We start from the raw sequence: 21,087 nt of genomic DNA on the forward strand, positions 1-21,087 counted from the left end.
CTGGGGCTCATTCCCCAGGTTACCCTTCTCTGCTCCCACTCCGTTCTGTCCCTGCAGAATTTGGCAGGTAACTTCCCTCGTCTCTTCCCCAGTATTTAGAGTGAGAAGGGAGTGGAGTGGGCCAGGGGTTAAGGAGGGTGGTAGGCACATTTGTGCACATAAACCTCTGCAAGACAGACGGTTCCACACTGTTGTGTTTCAGCATCTCATCTTTTATTTTTAATCTTTATTTTTTAATCAAGGGCTAAGCATAGTTCAGGTATCAGAGAGCTTTAAAAGAAGGCCAAATGGTCCTTATCAGAGTTTAATGCAGCACCATGCAACGCAAGTTCCGTAGGGACGAATATTCCCCCAGCAGTCCCCAAAAACGACCGAACGGCGTGTGAAATGCCTCTTTGTGTCTTTCTGCCAAGGAAACCTGGTACTGGCACGGAGACGTCAGCGCTGACAGCGTGGTCATGAGTGGGGTCAAGTGCTCGGGGACGGAGATGTCCCTGGCCCACTGCCGCCACGACGGAGCCGACGTCTCCTGCCCCAGAGGAGGTGGTCGCTTTGGTGCTGGCGTGTCCTGCTCAGAGAGTGAGTAACTCAAGGCTTTATTTCATTTTAGCACGTTTGCCCTGGGATATGCAGGAGAAATGGGCCTATGCCATGCCAAACGCATGCTGGTGGTGCTGAGCATGGTGCGAGGAGCTGGGCCTCTCTCTACCAGACTCCTGTGGGTGTTTGGAGTTAGCCCATGAGTTCAAATCTTCCTTCCTCTCCTTCCAGCCGCCCCTGACCTGGTGCTCAACGCCGAGCTGGTGGAGCAGACGGCCTACCTGGAGGACCGCCCGATGTTCATGCTGCAGTGTGCGCTGGAGGAGAACTGCCTGGCCAGCTCGGCCGCCAACACCTCGGTCACCTCCGGCTACCGGCGCCTGCTGCGCTTCTCCTCGCAGATCCACAACAACGGGCAGTCCGACTTCAGGCCCAAGAACGGCCGCCACGCCTGGGTCTGGCACGACTGCCACCGGTGAGTGCCGCGGGGACGCGGCCTCCTTCGTGCCCTGCGCCCCTGCAGAAAGGAGGCAGAGCGCAGCCGGGGACTGGGCTGGACTGGTTTCGCTGGGGGAAGCTGAGATGCTCAGGGCTGGAGAACCCTGATACGTGTTAGGGCAGCCATGGTAATCTCACAGCAGCAAAGCCAGATTATTACGGTACGAGTTACAGGTGTAAATTGTATATGAACAAGATGGATGCAGAGGTCTCATCGGGAGAGATGCGTGTGCAAGGGCACCGCGTGTTGTGCAAAGAAAGCGTGTGCTGCTGTACCCTCTATGTAGAAAGATGCAGCCGTCTGATCTCCTCAGGAAGGGACTCAAAAACACACTCATTCTGCTTTTTCTCTTTATTTTATTTATGCGTCTCAACTCCGCTTAGATGGCGCACAGCTGGGAGATTGTTTGGTTTGGGTACTTTTTGGTAAACAGCAAACTTACCCCCCAAAGTGCATCGTTTTTCGGGGGGACGCTGACAGTTTCAGCCAAAGAAAACCAGGGAGAGGAAAGGGAGCTGGAACCAAGCCGTGCAGATGCTTTGGTTCTGGAATGATGGCTTGTTACAAGGCTGATTTTTCTCTAATTTGGCATAAAAGGGAAGGCTTGTGCCTTCTGAAAACACGTAGAGCAATAAATTCCCAAGTCGCACAGTCCTTAATAGCCTTCACAAACAGTCTGAGCGAGGTGAGGTTGTGGTACGGGGCAGGTGCTGGCCGCTTTTACCTTGCAGACAGGTTGGTTTTGTGACGGCTGCATTCAGAGGCACGAGAAGAGCTAAAACCTTAGCAGCACTGAACCAGAAGTAAAAAGGAAAGGGGAGGCTCAGGGGAGGAGGAAGCCTGGACCAGCGCAGCATCTGCCTGTATGGGAAGGGGCTGGAGGAATCTGTGGGTGCCACAGGGATTCGAGCACATCGCAGGCTGGGTAGAAAGGAGGCACTTGGAGCTTTTGGGAGAGACTGCCCAAGTGAGGTGAGACTGGGAAAGGATCAGGAAGAGGCCAAGAGCCATCTGTGCGCTCAGAACTGGGTTCTGTTTATACGGAGGAGGGATGAACTCAATCCCTCTTCAATCTTTCCAGCCTGTAAACACCAGAGTGTAAACACCTCTCTGAATGATTCAGACATATTTCAGAAACTGAGTCAGACTCGAGACCTCAAACTTACCCACGAGGCAGCCAAATTAGACAGCTTCAAAGTCAACAGCTCGGCCGCTGCAGAACGTCTCTTCTTTCCTCGTTGCCTCACTCCATCACTGGGAGCTTCTGTTCAGTAGGCTCTCGATGTGGAAGCAGAACAAAAGCGGGAAAGATCCTAGCAGGGGCTGAAAAGTGATTAATTCCTGGCGTGTCGTGATTTATTTGTTTGGTTTTGGTTAGAGGGGAGGCGGTAGAAGGTGCAAAGAAAGCCAGTCTCTAGAGGAAAGATTTCTTCCTCCCCATCCTTGCCCCCTTTTTTTCTTTAAAAACGTGTGCAGGATGGGGCTGCAATACTGGTGAAAGTTTTCATGCCGTGATTATTTTTACAGCTGGGAAGGAGACGAGCTGTGCCTTGTGCTTTTTATTTATTATTTATTTAACTCACAAGCATCAGGTTGTGAATCGGGGTCTGCGCAGTTGCCCCACTCCCAGGTCAGGCTGTGCAGATGGGCTCTGGTGCCTCAGGATTTGGGGACCAGCACCCGCCTTCCTGTTCCCAGCAACCTCGCTTGTGCTGTGAGGTTTTTTTTCCCCCCAATTCCAAGGCTGGGATCAAATTCAGCGTGTTACATCAGCGTCACCACGTTAATGCTCCCAGCCCTGGCCACGTGGAGATCTTCTCGGGCACCTCCACCTCCTTCCTGGCCCAAGGCATTGACTGCACACAGGCACAGGCTGAATTTTTTGCTGAAGCAGCATTTTGGCTTAGAAAAGGACAAAGTTAGAAGGTCAGCATCGCCCAGACCCTGCAGTGGCCTCGCTTGGCTGGTTGCAGGTTTACAGCACAGGTTCCGTGCTCTCTCCTAAGCGTTGCTGCGTTCGACAGCGACTTGGGATAGCGGCGCAGCCCCGGCTGAGCTGACACCAACATTTCCCCGTTTAAAATGATGAAATGCGTCGTGTGCGAAGCCAGCTGTCACCTTGTTTAGATCAGAGCGAAGCGAGTGCTGGGAGAAGCTGGTTCCATCTGTTGTTCGTTTTCTGCCAATAAATTCGCATCCCGGTTCCTTTTTAAAAGTGAAATAAAAAGGAAAAGTAAGAAACAAAAAAGAAATAGCCAGGTTGCTAGCGTGGGTACATCCTGCTCTGTTTGCAGCCTGTTAGGGACAGGTGAAATAGCTCTTTTTTAGGGTAAATAGGGCACTGGAAATGATAACCTGGTGCTGCTGGCTTTGATTTTTCCCACCCTATAAAACACTGCGATCCCACGAAGGCTGGGGCAAGGCTCTCCCCTGGCACAGCTTTAGCACTTGATATATAAACAAATACCCGGGCTGGGAGCCAGGATGGAGGCAGCCCGAGTGCTGGTGCCACGTAGGAGCGTGCCGAGGGGAACGTCTCCTGCCTGGGGTTTCTCTCTCCCTCTCCAGCACCTTTCGGTTCCCAGCACTTTGTGCATCATCATTTATTTCCTCCCACGCTGCTGTGGGAGGAGAAATTCCAAGTCTGGGCTGTTCCCATCCACGTTGTCCTGCCCCTGGGACCGTCGATGCTAGGGGCACCGCGCAGCCCTTCAGAGGTGGTAATTAAATTAAAGGGGTGTCTGCTCGCCCTAACGATGGCTCTCCCCGTCTGTGTCCCGCAGGCACTACCACAGCATGGAGGTTTTTACCCACTATGATCTCCTGAACCTCAACGGGACCAAGGTGGCTGAGGGACACAAGGCCAGTTTCTGTCTGGAAGACACGGAGTGTGAAGCAGGTGTGTTTGCCATTGCCCCTCGTGCTCTCTGCTGTCCTCATACAGATCATAGGATCCAAAGATGCCCTAAAGCATCTTTGACAGGACCTGGAAACCAGTCCTGAGGATGAGTCTGGATGGAATAATGGTCTCTACAGGTTTCAGAGAATCCCAACAGACCCCCTGTATGTCGAGGTTTCCAGACCTCAGCTTCCTTTGTATTTATTCTGAGCTGCTCTGGAAACTTCAGTGCGCGTGGTCTGATTCCCATAAAGCACGAAACTCCGAGACTTGCCCCTGGGTGACAACGCAGGAAAGGTGGCAACTCCTCCCAGGCATTTAACTGGTGCACGTATTTCAGTACAGGGCGTTAAGTGAGGCAATGTTGCGTTGTCTCATCCAAAATGTCACAGCCGTAGCTCATCGCTGGCTATGGGAGCTGGAGAACAACGAGCCCTTCATCGAACGTGGTCTGTGAATCTAACACTGTGTGGTTTCGACTCCTCTCTTCCTTTAGATGTGCAAAAACAGTACGAATGTGCCAATTTTGGTGAACAAGGGATCACAGTCGGATGCTGGGACGTGTACCGACATGACATCGACTGCCAGTGGATCGATATTACTGATGTCCCGCCAGGCGACTACCTCTTCCAGGTACGGGGGGAAAAAGGGTTTGAGACACTGCCAGTGCCTTTATCTCATCCATTGGGGATGTCAGGAATGCAACTACAGTTTGTTTATACATCTACAATACTATGAGCTACTGGTTATAGTGACTGTATTCCTAGAATACTTAAAAAATGAGCTAACAGAACAACAAAGTGTTACCAGACCCCATATTCAACCCAATTAAAGCCAGGGATGATAACCACAGCTTTGAGATAAGCCCTAATGAATCCAGGTGCAGCTAATACTTGATATCCTACACCACCCACGTGCTACCACCACGTTGCATCCCACTGTTGTCTCGTATCAAGCCTCTGAGCTGTTTGTAAGCAACACTCGCTTGGCTTGGGGAATTAAATCGCGGTGTTTGCATGAGAAGTTGCAGCTGCCTACGGTCTGTTTTGTGCAAGTGGGGGGGAATTCTTTGGCTCTAAAAACAGCCACTTAAACTCTAGAGGAGCGAAGGGAATTATTTTTGTCTCCCCTGCTATCGTGTGAAATGTGGAGAAGGTGTTTGAGGGTGTATTTTGGTGCATGGGGGAAGGTGTGAGCTTGATCTGGGTTTAATCAAGCACTTTGTCTGCTTTGAAAAAGTGAGTTATTTTTTTTTCTAAAACAAATGAACAAAAAAATTATGCTGTAATGAAAAAGTGACTCCACCTCGAGTCCAGTCCATCCTCAGGTAGCTTTATGCTGTTTCTCCATCTCTCCCCAGGTTGTCATCAACCCAAACTACGAAGTGGCCGAATCGGATTACTCGAACAACGTGATGAAATGCCGGAGCCGCTACGATGGGCAGCGCATCTGGATGTACAACTGCCACATAGGTGAGAGGAGCCGACTCCTCAGTGAGCCCCCTGTGTTTCCACTGCTTGTGCTTGCTTACCTGCTTGGTAAGATGAGCTGTTGAGTCCAGATCGGCCCCTGGCACCACTGCCACGGTTGGTTGAGCAGGGGAACGGTTTGTTTCCTAGTGCTGTCTGTACTCGTTACTGGGGCAGCGAGCACAACAAGGGTCAGAGAGCTTTCTGACCAAGATCCAGGAGAAATCCCTCTTGCTCAGGCTCGCTGGAACAGCGATAGCAGATGTTCCAGCTGCGCCTGTTCTGCAGGGGAAGGAGCATTTCCCGCTCCCCCCTAGAGGCTGTCAGGCAGAAGGAGTGCAAGCTGAGAAGCTGTTCAGAGTGCTCGAGTAGGCCCAGGCAAATACCTACAAATTCTTTCCTGAGCTGAATTATTACCAGCCTGGGACTGACCTCTTAAGACCCCAAAGCTTCTCTTTTCTTGAAAAGCAAACAAGGACGGTGATGTGTGAAACAGGGCAGTGAAAAGCCATCCACTCGAGCCAGAAATGAAAATGCTCTGCTGTCACTTTGGTATGAGGGAGAACAGCTGCATTTTTTTTTTTTTTTTGAATGCACATAAAATACCATTTGGAATTTTTAAGCCTTGGAAATATCAAAGCCAAACGAGCTTAAATTTGTTTTCGCTTCAACAGTCAATTGTCAGGTCCGTTTAAAAAGGGAATCAAGTTGCAGGGTAAGACAAACCCTTTTAACACAGAAAGCCAATTAATAGCAACTGCCTGTCAACTTCCAAGCGAAGCCCACGGTGAAGACAGTTTCCAGAGCTGGCTGAAGGTCTTGAAGGAATATTTTTTCTGATTTTTTTTTCTCATTAGTTTGTTGCTTTTCTGAAGAAAATACTCATCTCATGTGTCATACTACAGCTTGTGACCTAGTTCAGAAAAGCCAAACCCACTTCAGTTGGATGAACAGGCACTTGAGTGTTAGATGAGCTCTCCAGCTGAGCTTGAAAATATTTCTGCTTAAAAATAAATGTGTTTAGGCTTTTACTGTCTCTCAGCTAGCAAAAGTCAGGGCACAGCCCTATTTAAGAACAGAGTAAACAGAACCCACTTACCATCAGCCTCGAGGAAGAGACCATTGCACAGGTCCTGCTAGTCATCACGTAGGTAACGTTGTTAAACAACCAAGGTTAGCAGTAAGGTTGAGGATGGTTTGTAGACTAGTCTCCTCAATATGTTAAAGATCAGACTCCTGGTTGTTCCAATTAGGGCAATATTTAATTAATGCTTAAATTAATTAGCCCATGAAAACCTTCCTCTTCCAGCACCTGCTTTGAGCCCTTCAATTTTATAGCATCTTACCTGGATTATGCAAAACCCCGATGTGTTCTCTGCCTCGTGTTGGTTGCAAGCTTCCTTTGTTACCTCCTGTTTAACCCGTGTTCTTTCTGTGACCCCCCCAGGTGGCTCCTTCAGTGACGAAACGGAACAGAAGTTTGATCACTTCAGCGGACTGACAAATAACAAGGTGTCCACCCGATAAAACAGCATTGCCTCCCACCCCACTATTTAAAGAAGCGAGGCTTCCTGCTTCGGTGATTTCCCTAACCACTGCACACACAAAAAGAGAATCAAGCAAACAATCAAACTCTAAATTAGCAAGGTAAATTATTTCCTAAAGATGCCTTCCTTCCCAGTTTAGGTGCTTGGACCACTGTGTGTCTCTTGTAATTCCAATCCCTACGATTTAGGAGCAGGCTTTTGAACTCTACTGGGCTCCCTATCTTCACCATCCCAACCTACTCCATCAAGACTTTCTCCCTCCACTTTGCAGCGCCACCTTTATTCATAGACGTAGGTCCAGGCTGCGGCGAGCACAGTTTACCTTTGTTTGGGTTCCAACAACCTAATTTTGTCTTTACCGTTAATTTTCTTGGTATTTTTAAGCTCTTTGACTCAAGCTTGAGCGCACCGTTGATGCAAACGCCTCCGTTTGTGACGCTGCCTCTTGAAGGCAGCTAATCCTCAGTACCGCCGTGTGTTTACTCCATTTTAGCAAGGAAATGCAGGAAAGAAAAAAAAAACGAAGCAGCTTTTTTTCTGAGCAGAACAGTCTAAAGCATAATTTAATACTGCAGTCAAACTCTCGTGTTCAACAATCAACTCCCAGCACACTCTCTTAAGCGGAGCAGCTAATGCAGAACTGTTTCCTACAAGTGCATCAGAGCTCCACGAAGCTACACCGCCACCGAAACACCTCGAAGACTTGGCAGATCTCCTGATGATGAGTCCACTGGATTGTGAATTTCCATTACACAGTAAGCTATTCACCCCATCGATTCTACATGCACCTACATTGTACCTTTTAAGCTGGATATTCACGCCATCTCTTCTTTAAAAGATGAATTTAGTTAAGGCATTTTTTTTTTTATCATCACCGTACGTTACAGAGGTCACTTCATGGCTTTTCATCATCGGGGATCTGGACCTCCGCTGTCACAGCCCGCCTGTGTAAGTTGTCTTTAAAAGGATTTTTACACTTGGTAAATTCACAATGGTGCTAAGAGTGTTCCTCTGTTTGTTTGAGGACACGTTGCTACAGCTTTTCAGACACAGCTACTTGAATAAAAATGTTTTACCCAGAAAAAAATGTATTTTTTTTTTTCCTAAACCCTATTTGTGTATTTCTACTCCAGGAAAGTTTAGGGCCTTGGTCACAATTCCTAGTACTGAAGTTTTTATCCCTCTGTGTTTGTACAGAAGGCTTCTACAAGCAGCTAAAATTAACTGAATAATTGTAACTGACCATTTTGGTCCATGGGGGGGGGTTGAAAACATCTGTATCTGTCTTGTGCTCTCCACAGCCTACCTCACAGGGATGTTGTGAGGCTTAAAGAATGCAGAAGTCTTTTGCTAATTCCTGTCAGAAAATTTCTATCCTTTATCCAGTGACCCAGATGGTGACATCTAGCAATGGTTTTTAGCCTACTGTAAGTTGGAAAGCTCCATTTTGTTCTCAAGATCCAGGACTGTGTAGCTAAAGCAGAGTCTGAGCTGTGTTGGATGCTCTATTGCTGCTGCTGCCGCCACAACAAGGTGTCTCACGGTATCCCTCAACACCAGGCTCTGTGCAAACCAAGCAACTGTCAAGTTCTGGTTTTCTTTTCCTAATCAGTGGATAACAACTTTGCTTGCTAACAGTGCAACAAAGCAAGTCAGGCTCTTTTAACCAATGTAAGTAAGAAAAAAAAAAAAAAACAAACTCACTTGCATTCAATGCTTGTCAGTATTGTGGGATATTTTAACAATAACATTACAACAAAGTAAACATTGAACAGATTTTTTTTTTTGACTCCTGCTCCGTTACAGCTGAATTTTGGCCAACAAGATACAATTCGCTCACTCTGGTGCACTCTAAAAATTAATAAGGTAGGCTCTTCTGTTAGCAGCCTTACTTTTTTCTGCAAGTGCCCCCAGTGAGTGACAGATGCTTTGAAACAGAGGAGGGCAGGATGTGAAGAGCTAACTGCAAACCCCCCTGGGCCTGGCTCTTGAGCTCAACATCTCATTAAGAGTAAACTTTTTCCCTTCCCAACTTCATAAAGAAAAAAACCGGTGCTAAATCCGTAAGAGAACATCCCTGTGGTAACTCACTGTTCTGCATGCAGTTTAATATCACAGCTGTGCTCATCTACACATCTTTTTTTTTTTTTAGCTGAGATGGTTTATTCCTCCTGGTCCAAGCTTTCTGGCAGGAGCCCTTCGGTGCCTGAGCCGCACTGCTGCTGCTTGTGCTTCAGTCCCAAAGCCCGGGTCACCAGCCTCCTCGCCACCGCTGTGTCAGTTTGGGGTCTCTCTTTTGCAGCCTGAAGGAGTTCTAGGTGAAAAGGGGTGAAAAGGATTCAGTTGGAGCTTGTTCAGTCTCACGGCTACACCCTAGGACTGTGAGACAGAAGGGCTGAGTTCTGTTTTCTTAGATCCTTTACAGAATTAGCCCAGGAGCATGAGCAAATCATCGTACCCCTGCAGAGTATTTTGCCTTTTCTTTTAGAAAGATGTGCCGCCAGATTTTGCACTTAAAGATTTTTCAGGTAAGATGCAATAATGACAATTCAAAAGATATTTGGATATGATGAAACTCCAGGCCTCTTCTGCAGTGGTAGAGAGATTTGTTCCCCGTTAGCTTTCAGGAACAGCTTCATAACTCCTGGCAAAATTCAGCCAGTCCCATCTCTGAGAACAATACGAAGGCACACAGTCTGACCAATTTATCCCCAGAGAGAAAAGTCTGATCGCAATTTCAACTAAACAAAGACAACAGCCTAAATCCTCAGAAAGCAGCAACGGAAAAATATCTGCATTTTTTTAAAAAATAGCTAAATGTATCAGATGCTTTTGGAAAGCCCTTTGGCCAGGAGTGACCAAGAACCTCCAGTTTCTGGTAAACATCTGGCTTGCTACAGTTTCATCTTACAAGAAAGCAATGTACCAAAACTTTACCAAGTCCAAAATAGTCTGCATTTGGCAATTAGCTAATCACTTATCAGCAATTGTTTGCAAATTTATTATCCAGTTAGCAATGTGGGCTTTGCTTGCTTTTTCAGATTTTTTTTATTAATAAAGGCAGCCCATCGGCAGCTTGAAGAAAAAGGGTCAGGCTCAGAGCATCCAGAGCTTGGAAAATAAAACTGCCGATCTTTTCTCAAAAAAAACTCTTTTTTATAAAAAAAAAAAAAAAAAAGAGACACTGTCAGCTAATTAAGAAAATTTGGAAGAAAATACTATTGGAACTGAATAGAAAGTTCCCCCGAAGGAGTTTATAACCTGATTCAGAAGCGTGCCAATAGGCTACAGCAAAGAGAATCAGGCAGTGAGTGTGAACGAAAACAGATGAAGCGGAGAGTGCGGAAGTAAGTCCAATTCTTTGACATTTCATTCAAATCTAGCCGTCTTAAAAACTACAAAATCTAGCAGTCTTAAAAACTCAGGAACTTCTAACTGTGACAGTGTCCCTTTTAATCATCCATACTGAAATCTGTTTCAACTGCAATGTACTGGAGCACTAACAGCATAGTTGTATGTTCAGCAAAGTCTCTACTGCTACAAGATTCATGGCATTTCTTTACTGTGGCAAGTATAACTGATTACAATATGATTTTAAAAGGCAATAAAACAAATAAAACAATGTTAATGGCTAAGCTTAACAATTTTGTCTTCACCTGATACCGAATAAAATTATGCCAACCACAAAACGTAATTGCTATCAGTTTTGTCTATTCATTGTCTTTAACTGTGCAGAGTAAGAGGGCAGAAAAACTTACTGGGCAAGCCTATGGCATTTGACATGTTCACATTCACCTGTGCCTCCATTCATGCCTGCTGCAGTTATTTTGGCTGTCAGAGCAAAAACCAGCATTACTGACGCAGTAAGTTTTAACATACCAGTGATTAACAGGTTGGATGAAAATAGTGTAAGAATGCAGCAGCGGGCTGTTGCTGAAAACTCTGCGCAACAGCTCGCTGTCCTGCCATTGCCAATAAAGCTATTAAAATTTTTAAAAAGGAATACTGGTACTTAATAGGTATTTCCCCATTTAACTTGTCATCATGACACCACCCAGGATACAGAAGACAGGCAAAGCAAGAAAAGGAAGTTAAAAATAGATCGTCTTACTTGGTCGCTGAAGTGCCTTAATTTTAGACTGCCTTGTTGCGTGGATCAGGGGTCGGATCTTTAAAGAAGGATAACGCCGCCCCAGGGCTTGAGATGCTTAAAAAAAACACAACACCCAAAGATTAAAAGAACAAAGATTGCTCAGCTTAGCAGGCTGAATTCTGGTGGCTTTAATCATAAAATAAAAATCATGTTGTAACAACACTGAGTAAGTCGAGCTTCACCAGCTAGTGAGTTAGCTCAAGACAACGCACTGAAACAGCTGAATTGAGTCTGGTCACCTCAGGCTTACGTCACGTGTTCCTTGCACAGAAAGAGTCCCAAGAAAATAGAAATAAATTTTAAAGACACCTCTGATGATTAGGCTAAATCCCAAGACAAGTGTTCAGACTCCATATGCTGCTGGATGGAAACGTCTCTTGGGAATGGGAGTGACCTGAGCACGGAGCTTTCGCACCCCTAAAAAGTCACTTTGCCAGGAGGCGTGGTAGCTGTCCTTTTGTACTCACAGGGTCCCCAAGAGGACACGAGCACCCTTTGCTGCTCATGTATAGGATTTTGTCTAGCTTTGGCAGAAAAACTGACGTGGCAAAACAGTAAGTTCTAGCAATGCACCATACAAAAATGCACCATACAAAAGGTGTCCTGCTTATTACCCAAGCCAATTAAAAACCTGCTGATCTTGCCAGAGTTTCCACACAGTGATGCCAAGGATCGCAAGGATTAAAAGCGTTTCAAGTCTGAGGTGTGCAGGAAGAAAGACATGATGACCCATCACTACTTCTGGCCCTAGCTCAGCCCGAGCATGTGCATCAGTGCTGCAAACTGCTGTGTCAGGACAAGCCCCGGTGAAAGCCCAGGGGCTCTGCAGGAGCGTCAGCTGCAGCCAGGAGTGAGGGCTCCCTTACCTGCAGACAGGCTGGAGAAGATTCCCAGGGCGTGCGTATCGTCGACCCACTGAATTTTGAAGCCACTCTCGCTAAAATGAGAAGACAACAGGATAATATTCACTAACAGGGAAAAAAAGCCACAGTAAAACTCATCGGCCTCCTCGAGTTATGACGAGTACTTAGTATGTTCATCCATAGCCAGCTGGTGCTTGTCAAAGCACTATATCCATTTTACAAGAGGGGAAAGGAAGGAACAGAAGACAATTAAATGTGTCCCTGTCCAGGCCACAGTCAGCTGCCCTCAAAAATGCTCTTCTTCCACCTAAAGAAGCTCTTGGCCAGAAGTCAGCCCCCGTTTCAGGGAGTGTCTTGCAACACATAAATATTGTCATTTACACAATGCTTTACAAACACTACCCGATTGCTCAGTCACTTACAAGGAGTAGCAAGTGATTTATAAAAGTGGTTTACAAAGCTTAGGATCAAGAGACCAAAGCAAAAAATCTAATAATGTGTCAGCAGAAAATGTGAGTTGGGGAGCAGGGACTTCAAAGATGTTTCCCACAGCACGGGAAACACAAATACAATTGACTGCTCAAATTAGATCTGTCAATTTGCAGCTCAGTTTCACTGTCAGAGCAAGTGGAAAAAAATATTAGAGAAAAGACACACAATAGACAGCAGCTTATTTGGAATGTAAGTAACGCTTTTCAATTTAGAGGGCTGCGTGGAGGTGAAGCACTCACAGCTAATCCATCGGGTGCATCAGGAGGGAAGGTGGCAGCAGGAGGCAGACAGGGAGGTGTTCCTGCACACACCACGCCTGAGCTCCCGACACGAATTCAGAGCTGCACCGAGCACCATTTACCACTAACACCGGGCTGAACTTTGCCCCAATCCTGCTGCTAATCCAATGTCACCCTCTCAGCACAATGCTGTTTGTTCCCCATATTGACATAATAAATCTTATCTCCAACAGCAGGATTGGGCCCTTTTTTATTTCCAAACACTTATGTAAGCATGTCATTTCAGCTCAGGCACTGGGATGCAATAGCAAAGAGGCTCCTACGAAGCACACGAAGACTCCTCGCTGAAGCTGGAGCAGGAGGAATAAGCCTGCACGTAGGCAACAATGTGCCTGACAGAGCCCTGAAGAACCAGCCGTGTTTTAAATCATGCATAAACTGCAGGAAAACGTCCTTTAAAGCGCAGAGAGTGTAAGACACAGCAGCACGAAGGCTGAACTAAAATTCAGGGTGGCATCATCAGACTCTGTTGTGCATTCAAGTCTGGATAGTGCTCGCCTTACAGCCCTCAGACGGGTACTTACTGGAAATCTGCGAACACTTCTAAGAGGTGCTCCGTTTTCAGCGATGGGGAGAAGTCGTAGATTTCAGTTACGTGTCCAAAATCCCCCTCGTTGAGCTGTGCATCTCCATAGCTGGAATAATCAAACCTGATCTTCTCGATGCTTATGTCCTTCACGGTTAAATGGCCCACAATCTGGGAATAAAAATACATAAATAAATAAAAATGAAGAAGTTCATAAAAGCTGCGTTTCTAAAAAATTCCAGGAGTGCAGGAACAGGCACAGATAACTGATCCTTTGAAGGCACATTATGGAAAACAAAGGTCAGACCAGCATGGGACAAAGCTGCTTCTGCTACTACCACTCCTGCACCGCCTCAAGAAAGCAATTTGGTTCCCAATTTGGGCTAACCACTTCCCCGTGTTATGGGGAGAAGGTGGGAAATTATCACAACAAAGACTTGAAAGACCACGAGGCGTGTGGTGGAAGCAGGGAGGACTGCACAACCACCAGGGCAGCTGTGGCCGCTCCGCCGCCTTTTGCACATCGCCTTCGGTGTTTCTCAGCTCTGCCCTGGCTTGGTCCTGGTCGCCCAGCCAGAAACACCCAAATGGTTCAAATTTGGGCGATACGCTGCAAAAAAAAAATGGACCGAGAGCTCATTTCCAAGAGCAGTTGGGCATGCAGCAGACAAGATTTCATGTCAAAGAGCAACCCTGCAGGGTCCTGCCCCAGTCCCTCCACACCATCTCACAGAATGGCTGGGGTTGGAAGGGACCTTAAAGATCACCTAATTCCACCCCGAAGGCCACGCTGCTGCCAACAGCTTCAGCAAACGCTTGCGAAGCCTCAGCACGAGCATCGGCCTCCTGCATGCCGATGTCCTCCCAGAGGGACAACTCCCGAGCTGCCCTCCTTCCCACAAAATAATTCCCCGAGGCAAACGCTACCTCTTGCAGGAGCTCTGCGGTACAGTCGTCCTCGAGGCTGCTCTCCTGCCCCGGGGTGGCCGCGCTCTCCTCTTTATCGCCTGCAGGCAGCCGCAGCTCACGCCACAGCGCGTCAGCCAAGCCCGAACGCTCCTTGTCGTGCTCTGGCACCTCCACCCAGCGCTTCTGGTCGTCGTGGCCCGATGGCTTGGCACCACCGATGGGCTCAGGTGCGGCCAGAGGCTCATCTTGGGCTTCAGGGGAGGTCTGGTGCTGGCTGTGCTCCCCCTGAGCACCACCGGGACACTCCTGAGGCTCAGAGGAACTCTTGCCCAGCTCCGACACGCCGGCACTCGCAAAGTCCCTGCCCTGTTCTTCCAGTGGTGGCACGTTTCTGCCGCTCTCCAGGCTCTTGGCGTCAGCACAGCTCTTATCTTGGTCGTTCAGCACCAGCAACGTTGCACCGGGCTGTGCTGCAGGCAGGTCTGTGCAGCAGTCGGTACCGCGGCTTTCCGACAGGGAGGAGTTTGTGCTGCCCTCCACCACTCCTGCACCCTGGCTCTTTTGGTCTTGAGCGTGGCACAGGGTCTTGCTACCTTCTGGTACGACAGCGTCGTCACGGCTCTGCTCTTGCCCTTCTGCTGCAGTTGGGTTTTCGCTGTGTATGGAAGGAAGGCAATCGGAACAGTCTTTATCTTGACTTTCCTGCCCAGAGGAATTACTGTTTTCTAACAAGGGGACATCCGTACGGCACAGAGGATGGTCGTCGTTTGCATCGTCGTTACTTTTTCCTGAAACACTCTCTTCTCCGGGGTCTTGTTGCTTGTCAAGGGCCGAAGAGACACCACTGGCTGCTGTGCTGGACTCGGGGCCACCTTCAGACCTACCCAGCTCATCCTGGGTGTCCCTGACGGCAGCCTCAGGGCAGATCTCCCCTTCTCGTGCCGCATCCACACCCGACTCGGCACCAGCCGCCACGGGGCTCTCGTGCTCCCCCCATTCTGCCTTCTTGCGCATCGCCTTGGGGACGTACAGGGCTTTATCCGGCTTCTTTCGGGGCGGCCTTTTAATCCTGCCAGACCCCACGCAGGCTCGAGACGTGTCACCGTGCCCGTCCCCACCATGTCGCAGCCTGGCACCCCCCCGGCCGCCGCGGCCCCAGGGCTGGGGAGGTCGGTGAGGTCTCGGGGCGTTGGCACTGGGGTTTTGGTCACTGGTTTCACCGGGCAGCCTAGGAGCAAGAGAAGGGCGAGGTGTGAGCAGGGAGCAGAGGAGCCCGAGTAAAAAGAGAGAAAGCAGGGAAGTGATCGGATCTGCACGTAAGTCAGCAGACGGGGGAAAAAAGAGCTTCCACTTCCCTAGTGACCAGAAGATGCTATTAATAACAGACACCCTCCTCTTCGCTGAGAAGCACCACGCAAGCTTCAGGCTCAAGCTGGAATAAAAACCTCACGGCCAGAGAAAGAGCTGTCACATCCACCGCCCAGTACCTTATGGCTGAGTGGCAGATGACCGTCCTCCTCCTCCATCCTTCTCCAACCGAAAAGCTGCTCAACAAATCCACGTTTTCCACGGTCCTGTGGATCAGGTACCGGAGGCGGCTGGACAGAGGGGGGAACAGGAGCACCCTGGAAAGACAGAGGGGTCGGGGGCATCAGCAGCTTGCAGGAAGGACAAGGACAGGGACGCAGCAAGAATTTATTGATTTTATTGTGATTTATTTTATAATTGCACTCTCTGACAAACATTTAAAAGTTATAAAACAATTATTTAAGGTCATTACAAGCCGGTGGGATAGCTGAACTGAGAATTCCCTCCCCTGCTCCTGCCTGAACCCCCTTTTTTATGGACATCTCAAGGGTTTCACAGGTCACCAGATCAAGAACGAGACCCAGTTTAAAGCCAGCCTGGCCGAAGAAAAATGACACAGCAAGCACAAGGCAATGAGGTTGCTGCCGGGGGAGGATCCACTGCACAGGAAGCCCTCAGCAGAGCAGGGAACTGAACTATTTGATTACAAAACTATTAATTATAACTCCACCAGGCTGACTACAGCGAGCCCAGCCAGACTGTGGCTGGTGTAAAAGCCACCAGAGTCCAAAATAATTCTGCTCGCAGGCGCCTCAAGGGCGAAGCAGGCACGGCAGAAACCCCAAGCCGGATCTTGTCCCGTGGGTAAGCCCCGAGCTCTGCGTCCAAGCAGATCTTGCAGCTCCCAAAGGCTGCCACGCAAACCCAGCTGCTGCTTTCACAGCCCGGAGGACTGATTCAAAAGAGAAAGGTCTCGCAGCAAGCGATTGCTTCCGGAGCAGAGCATGCCACCACCTGAGGACGTGCACGGCAGCGGGTCGCCCCCCACAAGCGCCCCTACCTGTGGTGCTGCCCCTGGAGCATGAATTGCTCCAGCTCCTCCGCGATCCTGCCCACGAAGTCATCCTCGTTGGGCGAGAGGAAAACGCCATCCATGCAGCGCAGCGCCAGGGTGGCAGCGGATGGGAGGCCTGGGGAGGGACGGGGACACATGGGGACGGCCGGAGGCGTCCAGCACCCCCTGCACGCCTGATCTGCCTGCAGCTCCATGCACCCTGCTGCACCCCAACCCTTCTGTCTGCACCCCCAGCAGCATGTGCAGCTGTGCACCCTGCTGCACCGACTGCCATTTCATTCACCCCCATACCATGTGCACCCCACCACACCCCACACCTTCCCTCTGCACCCCCAGCACCCCACTGAACCCCATCCCTTCCCTCCAGACCCCCAGCACCCTCCTATACCCCAAACCTTCCCTCCACACCCTGCTGCACCCCAAACCTTCCCTCTGCACTCCCAGCACCCCAAAGCTTCCCCATGCACCCCCAGCACCCCACTACACCCCAAACTTTCCCTCCACACCCCCAGCACCCCACTACACCCCAAACCTTCCCTCCACACCCCCAGTACCCCCGCTGCACCCCAAACTGCCCCTCCACACCCCCCGCACCCCACCCCTTCCCTCAACACCCCCAGCACCCCACTACTCCCGAAACCTTCCCTCCGGACCCCCAGCACCCCACTGGACCCCATCCCTTCCCTCTGCACCCCCAGCACCCCAAACCTTCCCTGCACACCCCCAGCACCCCGCTACTCCCCAAACCTTCCGTCTGCACCCCCAGCACCCCAAACCTTCCCCGCGCGCCCCCCGCACCCCCTTCCCTTCACCCCCCAGCACCCCCATTCCCTCCCCACACCCCTTTATCCCCTCACACAGCCCACGGGGGGGGATCCCCGGGTCCCCCCGACCGGGCCGCCCGGCGCCTCCCCTACCGCCAGGCCCGGCCGAGCGCCGCTTCCCGGTGCGGCGCCTGCGCCCGGCCCCGGCCCCGGCTCCTCCCGCCGGGCAGCGCCGCCCCCGGCCCCGGCAGGCGGCGGGAGCGGGGCGGGGGCTCCGTGAGGGGAAGGGGGGTACGCGGAACCCCCCTCTTCAGGGCCCTCGGGGGGTCCTGGGGTGGAGGGTCCCCGCACCCGGGAGGAGAAACCGTGGGATATCGCGGAATTGTGGAATATCCCGAGGTGGGAGGGACACACAAGGGTCATCGAGTCCAACGCCTGGTTCCACACAGTTTTACCCCAAAATTCAGACCATATGGCTAAGAGCACAGTCCAAACGTGCCTTTAAACCCCAACAGGCTTGGTGCTGTGACCAAGTCCCTGGGGAGCCTGTTCCAGTGTGCGACCACTCTCATGGTGAAGATCCGTCTGCTAATACCCAGCCTGAACATCCCTGTCCCAGCACCATGATGTTCCCTCAGGTCTTGTCACTGTCCCCCTGGTCCTGTCACTGTCCCCAGAGAGAAAATATCGGCACCTGCCCCTCTGCTCCCCCTTATGAGGAAGCTCTGCACCGCCATGAGGCCTCCCCTCAGCCTCCTCTTTTCCAGGCTGAACAAACCAAGGGACCTCAGCTGCTCCTCGTACGTCTTCCCCTCTAGGCCCTTCACCGTCTTTGTAGCCCTAAGCCCCAACCCTGGCTCAACGTACGGACTAGGGGATGAGAGGCTGGAGAGCAGCCCCGCAGAGAGGGATCTGGGGGTTGTGGTTGATAGCAAGCTGAATATGAGCCAGCAGTGTGCCCTGGCAGCCAGGAGGGCCAACAATATCCTGGGGTGCATCAAGCACGGCATCGCTGGTCGGTCGAGGGAAGGGGAAGGGATTGTCCCGCTCTGCTCTGCGCTGGTGCGGCCTCACCTCGAGCACTGTGTGCAGTTCTGAAGATGGAAGATGGTGAAGATGCATAAATGCCAGAGGAGCCATTTCTGCAGGATTAAAGGTCTCAAAAACTGCTGCACAGAAGAGCAGCAAGGCTCTCCTTGGCCAGCTCAGGGCAGCATCTGGTGCCTTCCTGGGTGTCACCTGTCCCCCAGGTCAGTGAAAGCATCCCCAGTGCTCTGGGCAGGAGCAGAGAGGGGCACTACCTGTTCCCAGCTGAGAAATGGCTGCTGGTCAGCATGGGAGCGAGGTCGATGAAAACAAAACACACAATTCGTCAGTGATATGCTCAAAGTAACTGATGACCCTTATTTCTTTTCGGGGAGCAGTGAAGAGCCACAGCAGGGCTCCTTTACATGTTCCACACCCCCTAAGAGGCTTCAACATGAGCCCAAGGCAGCACAGCTCGCGGAGAGAAGGGGAGAGAAGTCCAGCCTCACCATCACAAAATCCTCCTCGCAGGGTTAATGTCTCCTCCTCTCCCCCTCAGCTGATTGCCCAGAATTACCATATAGATTGGCAAAGCCAGGCCTGTGATTGCACAAGAGCTTCTGCCAGGCTCCTTCAAACATCCTGAGCCCCTCGTCCTGCCTCTCACCTGCAGCCTGCTCTGGCCTCTGCCTGATGAGGAGCAGCTGATATTTGGAAGCAAAGCCAGGCAAAGGCAGCAACCTACACCAGCATCCTCCCGTTCCTCATCCCTGGACTATCATTCCCTTCTCTGCTAAATCCATTCCCCCAAACCTGAAAAAAAAAACACTTTGAGGGCAGCAGCCCCCCTGCCCCATGCTATCCACCCAGACAGGCTCCTGCAGCCCCACTGGGAAAGGAGCAGCAGGCACTGCCACTGCATGGCTCCTGCACCAACCGCAGCCACCACCTGCACGCTTAATTCCTGCCTGCCCCAGGCCTGTGTAATAAAATGTGCTTCATTTTGTGACTGCACAGAGCAGGACAGCACCCTTTTCCCAGCCTCAGAGCATCCTTTCTAGCCCAGATGGACACAAGCAGGGCGGCACGATTCCCAGCCTGGGTTTGAGAGGTGAAATCCAGCCTGGGATGCCAAGCCCTGGATGCAGGGTGAGGTTTCCCCTTGCACCCCTCTGGTATTTACCCCCAAGCAGAGGTGGACCACAGACGTTCCTCCCCAAACACACGCTGATCCATCTGCCCTGCACTTGCCTGAGCTCTCAGAGAACTGCCAGCTGCTGTGCCTTCTCTCTCGGCTGCAGCCTCCAATTTCCATTTAAACTGAGATTTTACATTCCTTCTCCCTTGGTCCCAATGTGCCCAGATTTACCGAGTGGCTTTGGACACTTGAATTGTGCCTGATGGGACCTGGACACCTCTCCCTGGTTAGTGATGTCCCTTTTCATGTAACCAGGCACCGAAAGAGATAATGTTGGGGCCCTGGTACCTCCACAGCAGCTGCTGCAGCAGTAAATTGGGGCACTCAGAGTACTGAAGTCACCAGTTTGTTACCTTATTCCACAATCCAGCTTGCATTAGACTAGAGCACCTCTTTATTCATCTTACTCCTACCTAGTCTGCTCAGCAATGACAGCCACGCTCACCTTGACAGCCCCAAAAGCACCCATTTCACAGCCTGTCTGCAGGGTGAGCCAGCTCTGCTGCTCTCATCTCACCCATGGCAAAACCAGAGCTCCAAAAACCCAAATGACTTACCTGGGATTACAGGGCAGGACGGGAGCAGTGCTTACAACAGCACGCAGAAGTCCTGACCCCCAGTTCCTGCTCCAGGACCAGCCCCGGGTAGGAATTCATTTCACTCACCTCTGAAATACAGCCTAGGACGTAGCAGCATGCTGCACAACCTCAGGGTGGAAGGAGGAGGATGCTTCCCAGCACAACTGCGAGGCAAAATTCAGAGAAGCAGAAAGCAATCAGTGGAAAACCAAACGGGTTCGGGCTTTCCAAGGACTGTCAGAGATGCTAAATAGGAGGCGCTTGGGGAATAAATCAGGCTAGTGCTCTGGCTTCCTTCTCTGAGAATGAGCCTTAGCTCACGTTGCCTTCATCCCCTTCTGCCTCGGTGCCTCCCTTCCCTGTGTCACTGGACCCCGGTGCTTTTTCCCCTCTTTTTCCCCTCGACCTGCAGCATCTCCTCTTTCCTCACTCCTGTCCCCCACAGCACCGCACTTCGCTCCTGGTGCTAGCAAACCTCGGGAGCTGGGAAACAGCACTGCAAGGCCCAGCCCTGGTGGTGTGCAGCACTGAAAGGCTGATTGCAGAGGGAGAAGAGTTTCTGGAACAGGAGATGCCCAATTTGCCCTCACCCAGGTGCGAGGCAGCACCAAAAACGGCGTTATCCCAGCTGACCTGAGACCCCGCACGAGCCAGGTTTCCTAAGGCTGTGGTTGAGGTGTCAGAGGATGAGAAGCATCTGCTCTCTGCCACATCTCCATAGCAGCAAAATAAAGAAACCCCTTCTGGAGCAAAGTTAAACGAGGCATGTGTTGGCCAGACAAACAAAGCCCAAGTCGCACACCTTTTTGGAGCTGTTACCCACTTCCCCGACACGCAGAGGCCTGTTTCGCATCCTGTAAGCTTTTGGTTTAGCTCAGTGTCACCACCTTGGATCTTCTGGTGCAGAAGCCAGGAAGGAAACAGCCCTGGCACGTAGCAGGT

The 21,087-nt window shown here is 50.6% G+C and overlaps 2 protein-coding genes across 4 annotated transcripts in view; one reads left to right on the plus strand and one right to left on the minus strand.

Annotated features, from left to right (window-relative positions):
- LOXL2 (lysyl oxidase like 2) overlaps positions 1 to 8,034 on the plus strand; it is a 43,563-nt gene extending 35,529 nt beyond the window's left edge. For both annotated transcript variants that reach the window (XM_035345026.1, XM_035345027.1), the window contains exons 9-14: positions 414 to 579; positions 772 to 1,015; positions 3,823 to 3,938; positions 4,435 to 4,571; positions 5,299 to 5,410; positions 6,855 to 8,034. In XM_035345026.1, coding sequence (XP_035200917.1) covers positions 414 to 579; positions 772 to 1,015; positions 3,823 to 3,938; positions 4,435 to 4,571; positions 5,299 to 5,410; positions 6,855 to 6,934 — 855 coding nt within the window. In that variant the 3' untranslated portion in view covers positions 6,935 to 8,034. The remainder of the gene's footprint in view (positions 1 to 413; positions 580 to 771; positions 1,016 to 3,822; positions 3,939 to 4,434; positions 4,572 to 5,298; positions 5,411 to 6,854) is intronic.
- Positions 8,035 to 8,131: 97 nt separating this feature from the next.
- R3HCC1 (R3H domain and coiled-coil containing 1) lies at positions 8,132 to 16,904 on the minus strand. Of its 2 annotated transcripts, XM_035345029.1 has the most exons (9): positions 16,833 to 16,903; positions 16,565 to 16,722; positions 15,684 to 15,821; positions 14,215 to 15,424; positions 13,286 to 13,458; positions 11,974 to 12,044; positions 11,066 to 11,161; positions 10,713 to 10,785; positions 8,132 to 9,268 (listed from the first exon to the last, which is right to left on the minus strand). In XM_035345029.1, exons 1-9 carry the CDS (start codon positions 16,866 to 16,868, stop codon positions 9,232 to 9,234), a joined length of 1,992 nt encoding a protein of 663 aa, XP_035200920.1. In that variant the 5' UTR covers positions 16,869 to 16,903; the 3' UTR covers positions 8,132 to 9,231. The 2 variants fall into 2 exon arrangements, with proteins under 2 accessions (XP_035200920.1, XP_035200919.1); XM_035345028.1 differs by lacking the exon at positions 10,713 to 10,785 and having other exon boundaries at positions 16,833 to 16,904.
- Between the last annotated feature and the right edge of the window lie 4,183 nt (positions 16,905 to 21,087).

The sequence above is a fragment of the Oxyura jamaicensis genome, chromosome 22 (genome assembly GCF_011077185.1).
Source record: "Oxyura jamaicensis isolate SHBP4307 breed ruddy duck chromosome 22, BPBGC_Ojam_1.0, whole genome shotgun sequence".
Classification (NCBI taxonomy): domain Eukaryota; kingdom Metazoa; phylum Chordata; class Aves; order Anseriformes; family Anatidae; genus Oxyura; species Oxyura jamaicensis.